The sequence below is a fragment of the Alosa pseudoharengus genome, unplaced genomic scaffold (assembly GCF_046254945.1).
Source record: "Alosa pseudoharengus isolate Yale_2024_CS ecotype anadromous, Long Island Sound unplaced genomic scaffold, YU_APseudo_1.1 YU_APseudo_1.1_scf_1, whole genome shotgun sequence".
Lineage (NCBI taxonomy): Eukaryota > Metazoa > Chordata > Actinopteri > Clupeiformes > Clupeidae > Alosa > Alosa pseudoharengus.
This window is the reverse complement of record NW_027468564.1, coordinates 29,453,568-29,469,974: the sequence shown is the minus strand read 5'-3', so window position 1 is coordinate 29,469,974 and position 16,407 is coordinate 29,453,568. Positions and strand designations below refer to the sequence as shown.

General features: G+C 43.2%; 1 protein-coding gene across 2 annotated transcripts in view; it reads left to right on the top strand.

Moving 5' to 3' along the window:
* LOC143124683 (adhesion G protein-coupled receptor E1-like) overlaps positions 1–16,407 on the top strand; it is a 76,142-nt gene that overhangs the window by 9,201 nt on the left and 50,534 nt on the right. The window contains exon 4 of one of the 2 annotated variants that reach the window (XM_076286395.1): positions 12,623–12,688. The exons of the other annotated variant lie outside the window; for it this stretch is intronic. Coding sequence (XP_076142510.1) covers positions 12,623–12,688 — 66 coding nt within the window. The remainder of the gene's footprint in view (positions 1–12,622; positions 12,689–16,407) is intronic. 2 annotated transcript variants of the gene reach the window in all.

Sequence of the window (16,407 nt, the reverse complement as noted above, 5' to 3'; positions counted from 1 at the left end):
TCGGCATCGGCATAGCCATGCAAATAAATCACTGTTTCCAAAAATAATTCCGTGGAAATGCATGGATTCCAGTTGCTGCTACTGGAAGAAACTGTAATCCATGCATTTCCACAGAATTATTTTTGGAATCTGATCCCTTATCATACCTGTTCATTCTTACTCGTCGCTCGACTTATTGTGACTAAATTCAAGATGGCTGCAAACGCTAAACTTCGTGAAGATACTGTCTGTATAAATCGTCTTGTAAGTAAACTACCAGTGCTTTTTCAAAGTTCTCAATGTCTCGTTTTAAATGTCAGGGCCCTCGGAAGTCTACCAATGAAGTGTGGAGATACATTGAGCCTAGTAAATGGTGTAAAACAGTGATTTATTTGCATGGCTATGCCGATGCCGAGGCACCACCATTGACCGCCTTGTTGGTAGCATCGGCTAACTAGCGCCAGATTTCGGAGTGCAGGGGACAAGCCGAGATGGGCTATGAGACATACGTTCACACTCGGTATCATGTTTCAAAACACTTTAGGTCAAAATCACACCGGAATTCTCCTTTAAGTCATTCCTTTCGAAGAAGGATGTATTTGCCGTTTTGCCAACCGGATACGGATATTGTCGTAGCGCTGGCCTATTGCATGCCTAGGCAGTTTGAAAGACAATTCTCTGCCCGCCCCTTGGATTAAGCAGGTGAATGATTCGATTCCAGACTATACACTTCAATGATAAAGGATGGCCCGCCAGGCTAATCAACTGTCAGACTCTGTAGAAGACTTATTTCATCACTTGAACACACCTCAAAAATGGCAAACATTATGGATGACATTGCTCCATTACAATTCAAGAAAGTTATGGACAAACAGAAAGCACCATGGAGGCAAAATCCAGCAGTTAAACTTCTAAAAAGAGAGTGTAGGAAGACTGAAAGAAAATGGCGTAAATACAAACTTCAGATCCACTATGAAATCCATAGAGATGCTCCGCACATATAACTCTGAAATATGCAAAGCAAGACAGTCTTTCTTTTCTAACATTATCAATAGAAGTTCAAATAACACTCGTATTCTATTTTCAACTGTTGATAAGTTAACAAATCCCCCCTCACAATTAGCGTCTGAACTTCTCTCAACTAATAAATGCAATGAGTTTTCATCTTTTTTAAAGGTAAAATTGACTAAATCAGACTCAACATATCTGCTCAATTACTAATTCAACAACCTGAACTTCCAGCAACAAACAGAGGGAAACTTAACTTGATGTCAGAGTTCAGCTTGATAGACTACGAAACACTTGAAAAAACAGTACAGAATCTTAGACACTCTGCCTACCAATTTCTTCAAAACTGTTATTCACCTCATAGCGGCGGATGTCCTTCAAATTGTAAATGTATCACGGCTGTCTGGCACTTTTCCTAAGTCACTGAAAACAGCTGTTGTAAAGCCACTTCTCAAGAAGAATAACCTGGATGCCTCCATGCTAAACAATTACAGGCCCATAACCAATCTACCTTTTATTGGCGAAATCATTTAAAAATCAATTAATCAATTAACCACCTTCCTAACATCAAATGGGTATTTTGATTACTTTCGATCTGGTTTTCAGGCATATCCCAGCAGATTCAGGTAAAACATCAGTCCTAGTGCTACTGGACCTTAGTGCAGCATTTGACACTGTTGATCACAATATTTTACTACACAGACTAGAACACTGGGTTGGATTTACAGGTATAGTTATCAGCTGGGTACAATCATAAGTAAGGAGCTTCTTTGTTGCCATTGGAAACTGTACCTCAACACCAACGTCCTTGACCTGTGGTGTTCCCCTGGGGTCGATCTTGGGGCCACTATTATTTAACCTCTATATGCTCCCTCTTGGACAAATCATCCAAAATAATTTGATTTCATATCATAGCTATGCAGATGACACACAAATTTACTTAGCTCTGTCACCAAACGACTATGGTCCTCTTGAATCTATGTTTCAGTGTATAGAACAAATCAACACCTGGATGTCTCAAAATTTTCTTCAGCTGAACAAAGAAAAAACTGAAGTAATTATATTTGGTAAAAAGGAGGAAAGACTTAGGGTTGCCACTCTCCTTGACACAAAAGGGTTGAAGGCAAAGGATACTGTTAAAAATCTTGGTGTATTAATTGACAGTGATCTAAATTTCAACAGCCACATGAAAGCGATAACTAAATCAACTTTTTACCACCTCAAAAATATTGCCAAACTCAGAGGGCTGATGTCAAAACATGACTTAGAAACACTCATTCATGCATTTATCTCCAGCAGGGTTGATTACTGCAATGGACTGTTCACAGGCCTTCTTAAAAAGACTATTAAACAGCTTCAGGTGATACAAAATGCAGCAGCTAGGATTCTAACAAAAACTAAAAGTGAACTGACCACATTACTCCAATTCTTAAGTCCTTGCACTGGCTTCCAGTAAGTCACAGAATTTACTTTAAAGCACTATTGCTTGTTTATAAATCAGTAAATGGAGCAGGACCTAAATACTTGTCAGACATGCTTTAGCAGTACACACCATCTCGTCCTCTCAGGTCCCAGGTGAAAAACCTGTTAGTAAAACCTACTGTTAGAACTAAACATGGTGAAGCAGCTTTTAGCTGCTATGCGGCTTAGCTCTGGAACCAACTTTCGGATGACATCAAAAAGGCCCCAACTGTAGCCAGTTTTAAATCTAGACTTAAAACCAAACTGTTCTCAGATGCTTTCTGCTAACTGCGCCGAGTTACAAATTCTGAATATGCCTTAATTATTCTACCTTGTCTTTTATTACTTTTTTACTACTTTTGCCTTTGTTTTTGCTTACTAATTATGACCGCCGCGCAGCGAAGCGGCGGTCATATAGGTTTAGTCAGATTTTTTTTTTTTTTTTTTTTTTCTTTTTCGCATGCCCAAATTTCTGTCAATGATTCCCGGGACACTGAAAGACCGGGGTAGACGAAACTTGGTGGGCATGTAACCCCATATGGATAGCATGGAACCATCGTTTTTCGTTTTGATCTGTAGCCCCCCCGCTGGACTGCACCCCCCGAAAGGAGGGTAGGGCAGACACAGTTTTCTGTGAATATCTCGAGAACCGTAAGGTTTAGGAGGACCATTTTTTTTTTGTATGTTGATCTCAAGGGGCCATGTCAACCCATTCCATAACCACTCATTTCATGTATAGCGCCACCTAGTTAAACACAAAAAAGTAAAAATGAGGTGTTGTAATCGCAGGTATCTGTGACCTAACATAGTCAAAACTGCACGAAATTGGAAGTGTAGGATCATTATGACACCCTCTGAATGCACGCCAAGTTGTGGAATTCCGTTCATGGGGGGCCACACAATAAATTCATTTATGTTACTATACACCAACTGGCCTGTAGGTGGCCGGAGACAGTTTTCTGTGAATATCTCGAGAACCGTAGGGCCTAGGAGGTCCACCTTTTTTTTGTATGTTGATCTCAAGGGGCCATGTCAACCTATCCCATTACCACTTATTTCATGTATAGCGCCACCTAGTTAAAAATTAAAAAGCAAAAAATTAGGTGTTTTCATCACAATATCTCTGGCTGACATGGTCAAAACTGCACGAAATTGAAATTGTAGGATCATTATGACACCCTCCGAATGCATGCCAAGTTTTGTGTACTTTCGTTCATGGGGGGCCTTACAATAAAACAATTTATGTGTACATTTAGTGACGTACACCAACAAGGATTCCCGGGACACTGAAAGACCGGGGTACACAAAACTTGGTGGGCATGTACCCCCACATGGATAGCATGGAACTGTCATTTTTCGTTTTGATCTGTAGCCCCCCCGCTGGACTGGACCCCCCGAAAGGAGGGTAGGCCAGACACAGTTCTCTGTGAATATCTTGAGAACTGTAGGGCCTAGGATGACCATTTTTTCCGTATATTTGCCTCCAGGGGTCATGTTAACCCAGTTCATGTGCACACATGTGCACAAACAGATACACACACACACACACATTCACAGTAATCATACGTATGACCAGGGCCGGCCCGAGGCATAAGCGAACTAAGCGGCTGCTTGGGGCCTCCTGGCCACCAGGGGGCCCCCAATCGAGTTTTTTTTTTTTTTTTTTACATAATAAATAACGTAAACAAGTGACATCAATGAATGAATAAATGAAACAATTATCATTCAAATCAAGAAAATTATGATTTCATGATCAATATGCCTGCCTACTGCTACTGTGTCTGCCAGCCTTTGAGTCACGCGCATAAAGTAGACACCTCGGGTGCATATACAATTCGTGCAGACACTGCATCAAGTTCAACAATCGGAAGAGACGGTAATGTTAAGACAAGTCACAAAAAAGGACGTATCTCTCTGGTGCCGAAAACAGAACGAAGAAAATGACAGAGGAGGAGAAAAACGAGCAAGATACAGGTATGTTTTGCATGATTATTTACAGTATGTTTTGTGCTTGAGGTAGCTAGCTAGCTGTCATGATCTAATATAAGCCATCACCAGAGCTAAATCTCCGCCATCAACAGAGAAATGTCTCCCATTAATATATATTTATCTAGATGTATTTCAGATGTCAAGGATATTGGGATTGTTTTGGATGTTCAATCAAGCATGTACCCTTGCTCTAGGTGGGCTTATTATGTCGTAAATTAAAGTTAGCTAGCTGACTGAAGTGGACATTAGCACTACAGTAACTTAGCTACATGAAAACGTAGCTGAAGGCAAATTTACCACAGAGGGATTGTTTCTGATTTCGTACCTGAAAGTGTTGATAGTTTATTACTGCTCTATAATATGTGACATAGTGGTAAGTCTGATAGCAACAACAGACTAAGCCCAGGCTCCCAGTCCCAACCCAACCCACTGACTAGCGCGACTCTGGGCATCGGTAACGTTCCAGCTTCATAGGCAAAGATGGAACAGCAGTGCGCTCTGCTCTAAGATCTTTGGAGAGAGATGGTAGTGTTTGAGAAAATATACCATGTTGGGTGGGGAGACTTCTGTGATGAAAATAAACTTACATTTGATTAAGATAGTGGCAAGTGATGTAGCGGTGCTACCCTAATATTTAGGCTGCAGTAGATCACCATGTTAAGCGTTCACCATACTGCAATTAAGTATACTCTTTTGATTATGCCTCATTTGCCAATAGAATATGAATTGTTACATGTGGAATTGCTTGTTATTTGAGTGTAAGTAATGATAGCAAAATAAACTCATTCTGCTCGATCAACTATGCACTTATGCAATATTTTTTTTTTTTCAGAGACACTGTTGAAGTCCTTTGGAGCACATCTCTACCTCTACCTAACTCTACCTACCAGAAGGTGAGGTTTTCTTGATGGCAAATGGTTACATAGCCTGTTAATATGACACGACACATTTAACATCGTTTTTTTTTTTATTTATTTATGTATTTATTTAATCATTGCAGGTTCGTCCACTGCAGAGTTGCAGATGCCTAAAAACCAGGAACGAAGTAGGAATAATTATCTATTTTTTGGGACATTTTATTTTTAATTATTAATGTTTGTCTATTTTTTTTTTTTTTGTAGTTGAAAATTGCTCATTTAATGCACATTTGCGGATTTGTTCAGCAAATCTGTTGAAAAACAAGTCATTAAACTGATGTACTTGTTTACAACAAATACAAATGCTGTTGTATTTTGTTATTTGTCAATTCAACTTCAGTAAACCACCCTTAGTGCTTCACTTTGAATATGAATGTTTCAAATAAATCTGTGATTTTAGTACCCTCTAAGATTAAAAGGTGACAGGGTTGGTGTAAATAACAACTATATTAATACATTGGTTTACCAAGCACATGGGGCCAGAAGTCTAGATTGGAGCCCCAAAACATTTTTGGCATGTGAGCAAGGATGGATTACTGAATGAGCCTACCGAGCCCAAGAGGTCAAGGGACCCTGAACCCCAAGTAGTTGTGTGAATTCACTACCAATAAGTCAAAAAGCAAAAGGCTATGAATCTGAACAAATTTAGGTACTGCCCTTCTCCAGCTGACCATCCCAAAAATGCACCAGAATACAGGAAATCACATCTAACCCCCCCCCCCCCCCCCCACACACACACACACACACACCCGTTTGTACCCACATTTGCACAAACAGGGTAGGGGGAGAGGGTCCTTATGCATCTGTGTCCAGGGGGACAGTAGTTCATAATCAGTCGCTGTATTAATACATAACCTCACTGAATTAATTTATAATATGACATTATAGTGTGAAGTTGTCAATTATCGCCAAGCACAGGTGACTGCGTTGTGGGAGGGGGCCCCCAAATCAAATTCTGCTTAGGGCCCCCAAAAGGCTTGGGCCGGCACTGCGTATGACACATACTCACACAGTAGACATATGTACGCTTCCATGCACAGGCACATACGCAGGCACGCACACACACACACACACACACACACACACACACACACACACACACACACACACACACCCACACACATAACATAAACATAACACAAACAATCAAGAATTTCTCATAATTATGAACAGGCAAGATGGAGGTGAGGTTGTATAAAATGAATTTTACATGTGAAATCTATGAACTAATCATGTTTTGGTACTTGTTGTCTAGCAGATACCAGTGAGAATTGAGTGTGGATAATGCAATTTAGTGAGACAGTTAGAATCATATAGGCCTTTCAGCGTGATTTCTTTTTGTGGAAAAAATGTGCTGGACTGGGCGGCGGTCATATTTTGTACCGCTCTGCGGTACATCTAGTTATTCTTTATGTTTAAATGATTTTACCTTGTGTTTTATGTTTTCTTTTTATTATGATCTTTACCTTTTAACTATTCTTTGACTATATTGCCCTTCTATGCTTTTATTTGTTATTATTGTTTGTTTTTGTTTATATAAAGCACATTGAATGACCTCTGTGTATGAAATGTGCTATATAAATAAACTTGACTTGACTTGACTACTCATAGCTTAGTAGCCTGATGGTAGGCAGGTGTGCACGTAGACACGTAGGCAAGCGCAGTCGTGCTCTCACGACAACCACGCCGTTACCTTAAATAGGTTAACATCACTCTAAGTTTGCATTCAAGCAAGCAAAACGATGATTTGAAGACATCTGTTTCGCTGGAAGTGCAAGGGGGTAACAACAGAACAACACAGAGACAGGCTAGATGGCAGGACTAATGTTATGAGAGTATTAATATGGGATATTCTACAGGAAAATATTAAAACGGCAAGTTAAAATACGTGATAAACCCGGAAAAAGTTGCCATGTTAGGTATGTTTCGGTCCCTGTGATTATTTGTGAAATTGTGCAAACAGCCTTTTCAAGTCATTTGAGAAGGAAGAAGTGGTAGCATGCACGCTTCCAAATTGATGCTCGTCTGAGAAATGAGAGTTTTGGATAATGTAAAGCCTAGAGATGAGTCCATAGCAACCAGTTCATGTGTTGAATGTGTTATTACCCAGAAGTGCTTTGTTGAATGGTCTCAATGTTTTATTTCATGTGAATACTATTTACTACACAACAATCTAAGCTGTGCGAACGTCAGAGGGCGGGATCAGACGTGACGAGCTCCTCATAATATCGGAGCACCTCTCAGGTAATCAGACAACAACTGCAGTGAGTTGGGAGAGAGAAAGGAAGAACACATAGGCTACTACTGGCCAATCCTCTCCAATTGTTTAGAATTGGACTCTGGGCGTTTTGGAACAGCTGAGGGAGGAGGCTACTTGAAACTGCGAGTTTGGTCGGTGTGAGCGAGCGGACTTTCAGTTGACAGTAATTAACACCCTTTTGAACAATCTAAGCTGTGCGAACGTCAGAGGGCGGTCTACGCTGATTCATCATTAGTGAGACACGAGGACAGCTGCATGCAATTCCTGTCAGCATAACAATAGTGGCTGTTGCTGAAGCGTCAGCGTAAGCGTCAGTCCTCGTTTCAGCCGTCCTCGTGTAAGACGGACGCGGTCAAGACGAGCAAGTTTACCTGTGCAAGTTCACCGAGCACAGGCACCGACAAAGGCAAAAATGTGCTATTCCACCATATATGTTATCACCGGCCATCGCAGGAAACGGCATCATGCCAAAAGGGGCAGAAATCGCCTTAACCTCCAGCAACTTAAACGGTCCTCACCTACAGAAACCTCCTTCTCCATGGGCTTGTGGAACTGTCAACTAGCAGTCAACAAAACACTGCCACCCCGGCTGCACTCTCCACTAACCATACACTATCCCACACCCCTCGCCCATCTGGACGAGGAGGTGGGACGGGCCTGCTGATCTCCAACAAATGGAAATTCACCCTTGACTGCCTTCAAACAAATATGTCTCATTCGAATTCCATGCCATCACAGTGGTCGCCCCAGCAAAACTCTACGTGCTGGTCATCTACCGCCCTCCAAGCCAACTAGGCGACTTTATGGACGAACTTGACACCCTGCTGTCCTCCATCCCTGAGCATGACTGTCCGCTTCTTGCTCTCGGCGATATGAACATCCACTTAGATGCCCCAGGCTCAGCGGACTTTTTGGCCCTGATCCACTCCTTTGACCTCAAACTGGTTTAAAGCCCACCGACTCACAAAGCTGGCAAAGAGTTCAATCCTGGAAAAGAATCCAGAGGTAAAGATAGGTTCTATTTCTATGACAACACCACTGGAGGATTCTTCATGGTGAACATCACCAACCTCACTACAGAGGATGCTGGGACATACTGGTGTGGTGTCCACGTCTCTTTTCAGCAGAACTCTCCTCTCTCAGTGGACAACCTCACTGAAGTAATACTCAACATGAAGAATGGTAGTATTTAGAGTTTGTGATTTTATATTGATAAATGCGTACAGTGTTTGCAACATTATTTTATTATCTTGAGTGATGTTCAATTAGTTACCAGCAAAATGAGAAATTCCAATCAAATTTTATTGCTTAAACGAGAAAAGTTCAGATTTGGCAAGTTCCAAAAAAAAAAAAAAAGATTTCAAAGTCAAACTGTGAAAGTGTGCTTGCTCTGGTGTGGTCACTAACGTGAGCAGACAGTGGAATATGCTGCGTTGAACCTGGCATGATCAAAGAATTCTAACAGTGCCTCATTTTTCTAAATCGGGCGTACATGTCAAAGGTCAAATGCCAAAACACATTTTTGCTAGTTGCAGCGACCCCTAGGTCAAAGGGCACCAAATGATATGTGTGTCCTCAAAATGGAGTCCCGAGTCCCTGTACCAAGTTTTGATTTGATAAATGAAAGTGCATAGATATGAGTTAACTTCCTGTAACTCTAGCGCCCCCTAGTGGTCAAAGGTCATGAAATGTTTTGTGTGTCCTCGGAATGGGGACCCAAGTCATTATACCCAGTTTGGTTTCTATACGTGAAAGCATTGCTGAGATGTGAGCCTACTTCCTGTGATTATAGTGCCTCCTAGTGGTCAAAAGATGCCAAATGTATTGTGTGTCCTCAGGATGGGGACAGAGGTTGCTGGGGCTTGGGAGGGTGTCGTAGGTGGACCTTATGAGGAAACTCAGCCTGGCTTGGGGGATCTTCCACATGTCAGCCCAGCCTACAGTCCTGCTTATTACTCCCTCCCAGGTAGTCCAGCGTCCTTGTTGGCACTGGCTGAGGGCTTTGATCTGATAGTTCTCCTCCTCTGTCCTGACCACCTCGGAGATCACCAACTCTTTCCTCTCCTTCCTTGTGGCTTTGGACCACATCTTTGGAGCAGTTCCCCACCCCAGGCCAGTTCTCCCTGACTGTGTCCTACCAACAATCTCTTGGTGTTTCAGCCTGCTGATAGCCTGGTCGACTGCTAGTTCTGCCCTCCACTTGCGACCTGTTCGGACTGGGGCTTTGGTGTTCTGCACAGATGGGTCTGACGAGTCCCTCAGCTCTAGGACAAGCCTCGTCTTCTCCTGTCTGTAGCCCAGCAGGATTGACTTCAGTGGCAGTTGAAGTGCATTCTTCGCTGGAGAGGCTCCGGGGTAAGCCCAGCCACTTCCTGATGTAATTGTTGGCTTTTGAGTCCATCTTCTGTACAGTGGAGGTGGTGATCTCACACATCTTGAGAGGCCACATTAGCCGCCTATATAAGGTGAATTGGTAGCACCAGATCTTGAATTTACCCAGCAGAAGGCTCTTGTCGATCCGCGTCAGACCTTCGGTGAGTTCACATCACTGTATTAGCCATATGCTGATCTGACAAGTCGGCTGTATACAGTTTCCCAAGGCTCCGTACGGGTTGTTCTGCCAGTGTTGGGATCTTCTCACTGTTCACTGTGAAAGATATGTGATCATTTCTGGCTCCTTTGCGTATGGAGAGACTCCGGGACTTGGAAGGTTTTATCCTCATCCTGGCCCAACTAAGGAGTTCTTCAAACCTCTTCATTAGCCGGTTGGTACAGGCTGCTGTTTGAAGAAGGGTGGTTACATCATCCATGTAACTCCGCAGGGCTGGCAGTCGTTGGCCTGACTGACCTCTCACCCCTCAGACCATCTGTCTCCCACCAATGAGAATGATTTCAAAGGCTGCAGTGAAGAGGATAGGAGAGACTCCACGTTTAGAAGTGCAATGCCTCTGAACTGGTTGATGTTGCAGGAATTTTGTTCTTTTGGGATGAAGGTTGTCACGGCTCGGCTCCATTCTGAGGGGATGTTCTGGGCCTTCCATGCTACTCTCATTAGCCTCCAGAGCAGCTTCAGCACCATGGGGCAGTTCTTAAAAACCTTGTAGGGCACGCCATTGGGACCTGGTGCAGAGGCAGACCTTGCCCTGTCTACCACTAGTTTGACTTCAGACCACTTGGGCGGTGTCGTGTCGAAATCAATCAGCAGGACGAGGCACATGCCCTGGCGACCCAATCGGGATGTTCTTCGCTTGGTCGGTTAACTGGTTCTTGATGTGTTCCTCAAGTTCCTGCTCAGTGGCTTCCAGCCTCCCGCTCTTCTTCTCTTCCAACAGGCTTCGGGCATATCTGAAAGGATCCCGAAAGAAACTCGCTCGCTCCTTTTCTTTCTTGCCTCTTCGCTTCCGGATCCGCTCTGCTCTTCTCAGGGTTGCAAGCCTGATTCTGATCTGGTTCCAGAGCACTTTCAGACCCTCCTTTTCGTTCTCATCTGCTTTCCGCCAGGACCTCTTAAGCAGCCTCCTCTCCTTCACGAGCCTGTGAATCTCTTGCTCACGCCTTCCCACCTCTCTAGGGATGTTCTTCCTCTGGACTACCTCCCCAAATCTCTCCTTGCCCTCCCCATAAACAATGCTGCCAAAGAGATTTAGCTTGGTGATTGTGCTGCCTCGTAGTGAATTCTCGAAGATGGAGTGCAGATCTTGGTCGAAGCTTTCCCAGGTGGCTTTTTCAATGGATTTTGGCCATTTGACTTTGGTCTGTCTGGTTGGGCTCTCCCACACTTTCTAGCTTGTCTTGTGGGGTTGCTGCTGGGTGTCTCTGCGTGACGCTCACGCTCTTGACTCCTGTTCTTGACTTTGGGCCTGCTGCTGGTACGGCTGCTCCATCTCCTTGTGACCATCTGCAACGGTGAGATCAGTAGCACTGTGGTGCTCAACCTGGCTCTGACTTCTCCTTGTCTGACCTGCTTGCGCAGTGCAAGTTTGCCTTTGGTCCTTCCCTCCGCATTTAGCTTTCCTTTGGTCTATCCGCAGGCCCCTGTAAGTTATCACGTTCGACCACCCACAGCTGCAGCTCCTCAGGATCCTTTGCTCGTTAGTCGTTTCCATGCCGGTCGGTTCTGTGTTATCCATCCAAATTGGTCCATCTTGCATCCCGCCTCTAGGTGGACCTTCGAGCTGTCTTTCATCAATTGTGCTCGTAGTTAGTTAGGGTGTCCCCAGTTTGAGGACCTGTGGAGAGGGTAATTAGCCCATCCACCCCTGGTGCAGTCTTTCCTGCCGTCAGTCGGTCTTTCCCGGCTATGTACCACAAAATGAGAAACAAGTCACAGGCTAAAAACACAAGATCCAAAAACAGTCCATCAAATCTTACAGACTCAATCTTATTAGACTCAAAAGAAAACACTAAAACACACAAGGGCAAAATAGGAGCATCTAGTGGTAAAAAAAAAAACTGGCACTGCAGTGTATCGAAAAATCTCAAATCCTGTCATCTACAGAAACAAAAATCAAGGAGAACTCAACAACAAAACAAGACACCGCTCTGCATCTGATACAAACCCACTGACAAAAACCTGATGCTGATGAAACACAGACACATATAGGACTGCATGACGGAGACAGATGCAGTGCAATGCTTTACAAATGATGAACAAAACATTTTGTAATAGTTTGCAACTGGTTTATAATGGGAAAATGTTTCATTTATAAGTGGTTGTTTCATTATTTTTTAAGTATAAATCATGTACTTCTAAACATATTTTTTGGATAGGCTTATTTACTATGAACAAACCATTTATAACTGTGAACAAATGCTTTACTGATGATAAATTATGTATGAACAAGAAACTACTAATGATGAAGTAAGTTAACTTCAGTGGAGTAAACATTAACATGATCAATGGACCTTGTAGACACAGCAACATATGCACTAGCCACATACTAACAAGCCTGATGCATTCGTTTGATGTTAAGTTTAGTAATTATGTCTGTCTGAATGTCTGCACCAGTTCCAACATCTGCACCAAGCACAACAACTGCACCAGGCCTACCATCAGTGTCAACTAGCAGCAAAAGTGAGTGTTACACTATTTGATATTACCACTTTTAAAATAGTCCCATTATTGTACTCTCTCTGCTCCCCTGGATGCTTTCCCCTAACCTATCACCATTTTTATTGCTTTGAAAGAAAAGAAGAGAAAAGGATAGTCCAGCCTTCTTTAAGGCTATTTTCAAATATTCCAGCATTTTTGAGGCTCTTTCAAGCCGCTCTCCTCCATTCAGCCAGGCAATTGCTGTTCAGGATGGGCCCTCTTCTATCAGGGAGGTCTCTGCTCCTGCAGCTGGTGTTGTGTCGAATTGGGCTACCTGTCGAGTCATGCTAACATGCAAGCGTAGCTGAAAAGAAAACTCAAAATCAACTGTCAGAAGTATGACTACTGTAATTGTGTGCTACCTTAACGCACAGTATTTCATATTTAAAATTTGTCAATCGAAATCGGCAAGCTAAGGACCAAAAAATAATACACACATAGGGCTGTATTTTGCACATCAGCGCATGGCGTAAAGCTCGTTTTCCACCCGTGCAAAGTTTAATTCAGTATTTTGCACGTTTATTTTTTAAACATTGCGCCCAGGGGTGTGGCAATAGGGAGGGGCCTGGCGCGTTGTCTTAAAATCGCTACCGTACACCACCTAAACCTGGTCAGAAGTCAATGGCGAGAATGTTCATATGCTATTTTAAGAGTGCATGTCAACAGTCATATTGGCAGGTGCATGCACCATCCTTCTATCATTCATGAATGCACACCAGCGCACGTCATGCAAAGCATTACAAATTGCACGATTACAATGGGAAACATAATTAGAATAAAGATATTACGAAATACTGTACATCTCATGATGAGTAGCTATTCACCATCATTTGCAAATTGGTAATGATGGTTAAAAGTGATTAGGGGAGAGGCGAGAGACACATATGGAGCACAGCTGAAGACGCACTGTCACAAGATATAAGCAACAAGTGTTGCTTTTTTCAGCCTATGTTTTCGATGGTAACCCATTGTCAGTCAATAGTGAAATTAACTGCATATAACTGTCTTCGTTGACTGGCACCTTGGTGACGTTAGTTTCACTTTGCCAATGAGTTCAAATAATAGACGAGTGCAAATGCGTGAAGGCTATGCTAGGTTTTAGTAAAACATGGTTTAAGAATGACTATTCCATAAGGTCTCGCAAGCAGCCTCCTTCAAATGCGCCGCTGAATGCCAAAATACCGATGCATTTATTTGACATATCGCGCGTTGCGCCGTTAAAGGGCATGACAGATGTCATTCTCATTGGTTTAAATGATGTTACGCCCCAAACACACCCATATGACTGATTAAAAAAACCTAGGAACACCTTGTTGCGCCATGCGCTCCACGTTTGATAACGAAACCCCTCCCAATGTGAACTGGACATCCTACTAAATTTGAATAGACTTTTGACGAGTGACGATGCACTTTAGAACGTCATGATAGGGCCCATAGTGTGTTTAAGGATGAATAAGCATGAGGGGCTTGCAGTGACAGGGCAGGGCCTGAGCCTGTGATTCTGTATGCATGGCAAGGTGCTCTATGAGAGTGAGTGTCATGGTGATGGTGCAAATAAGTAAGTCCAACAGTGCAACAGTGCAAGAATAAAGTCTAGCAGTATAAAATAAATGTGGACATATAAGAGAATAATGTAGGCAAAGTAATATAAAAAGACAGACAGACTATGCAGAGAAGTCTATCTCTCCTCTTCCATTTAGTGAAGCATTGAACAGTGAGCGAAGTCTCCAGCTGATCAAGCTCTTCTGCTTTGTAATAGTGCTGTGGAGTGATCATTGTGCAAGATGTGGATCAGTTTGTTCAGGGTCCTTTTGTCTGATATTGAAGTGATGCACTCCAGTTCGGCTCCCACGACAGAGCCTGCTTTCCTTACCAGCCTGTCTAGTCGCCCTGCATCCTTCTTCTTTGTGCTTCCTCCCCAGCATACCACAGCATAGAAGAGGACGCTGGCAACAACAGACTGGTAAAACATCCTGAGGAGCTTACTACAGACATTGAAGGACCGCAGCCTCCTCAGGAAGTACAGCCTGCTCTGCCCTTTCTTGTAGAGTGCTCCAGTATTGTCTGAGCAGTCCAGTTTATTGTCCATGTGTAAACCCAGATACTTGTAGGTGTTTACCACCTCCACATTGACGCCATCAATGGAGACTGGTAGCAGAGTGGGCTTAGACCTGCTGAAATCCACCACTATCTCCTTGGTCTTCGAAGTGTTGAGTTGAAGGTGGTGGAGTTTGCACCATTGCACAAAGTCCTCCACCAGGCTCCTGTACTCCTCCTCTTGCTCGTCCCTGATACACCCCACTATTGCAGTATCGTCAGAGAACTTCTGCATGTGGCATGACTCAGTGTAGTAGCAGAAGTTAGATGTGTACAGGGTGAACAGGACTGGAGAGAGCATAGTTCCCTGTGGAGCTCCGGTGCTGCTGATCACAGTGTCAGAGAGACGGTTCTTCAGTCTGTGGCCGCCCGTTGAGGTAATTTGTAATCAAGGATACCAGGTGAGCGTCCACACTCATCTGCAAGATCTTGGATGGTGTTAAAAGCACACGGGAAATCAAAGAACATGATTCTCACAGTACTTGTCCCCTTGTCTATGTGAGAATGTGTCCTGTGTTCACGCCCACTTTCTCCTAGTATGCAAACTGTAGCGGGTCTAGCATAGACATAATATACTATAGACGCTGCATCGACCGCTACTCCCTACTAGCACTGACGAGACGTGGAGCCGCCATCTTGGATCGGTCATCCACTCCACTAAGTGTAATCTGTTTGGCTGATGCAATGAGCTGTCAGCGCATTAAATTATTCATACCTCAGATTTTCACACGTTTTTTTTTTTTGCTGCAAAGGTCATACATGTAGCTATGATACAGGCCACATTGTTCGAAAATACAAAATACAACCAATAGTACGGTAATGTTAAATCTTACTTGTGAAAAGTAAATCCCCCGAGTATGGTCCGCCGATTTGAGCAGGAACATGCTGCACAGTGCTGTCATCTTGTGTTTTCTGCTGCAACGCAACGAGGAGTATGACCGGTCCAAGATGGCGGCCGCATTTCTTGTTTCCAGCAGCCAATGCAGCGTCTATGTATATTATGTCTATGGGGTCTAGTGCATGGCGTACCTGGGGTCTAAGTATACACAAGACCAGTCGCTCCATTGTCTTCATCACGTGTGATGTTAGAGTGATAGGCCTGTAGTCATTAAGTTCACTTGGGTGTGGCTTCTTGGCAGTGTTGGGGAGTAACGGAATACATGTACCGGTGTTACATGGCAACTGGCACCCATGTTAACTGGCTGCGTTGGTGATGTTTCACAAGTGATGACGTTTCTTTGACAGATGTGGCCGCTTGCAGATTTGTCACTTTCTGATGGAAACTGGAGACGAACAAATACAAATATGCATGACATATTTAAATGTCAAAATTGTCTGTAGTACGCTACACGCACTGGACCATGAATATGCCACCAAAAACATAAATACAAATAGCCTAATAATAACTCGTGGGTATCGAACCTGCTTCCTAAATGAAACCACTTAGATAACCATTCATCTACGTACTTGCGCCATGAACCAGCTGATAAGTCATAGTGAAATTTATTATGACCGCCGCTAGCGAAGCTAGCGAAGCGGTCATATAGGGATTGTCAAAGTTTTTTTATTTTTATTTTTTTATTTATTTATTTTTTTTTTCCCCA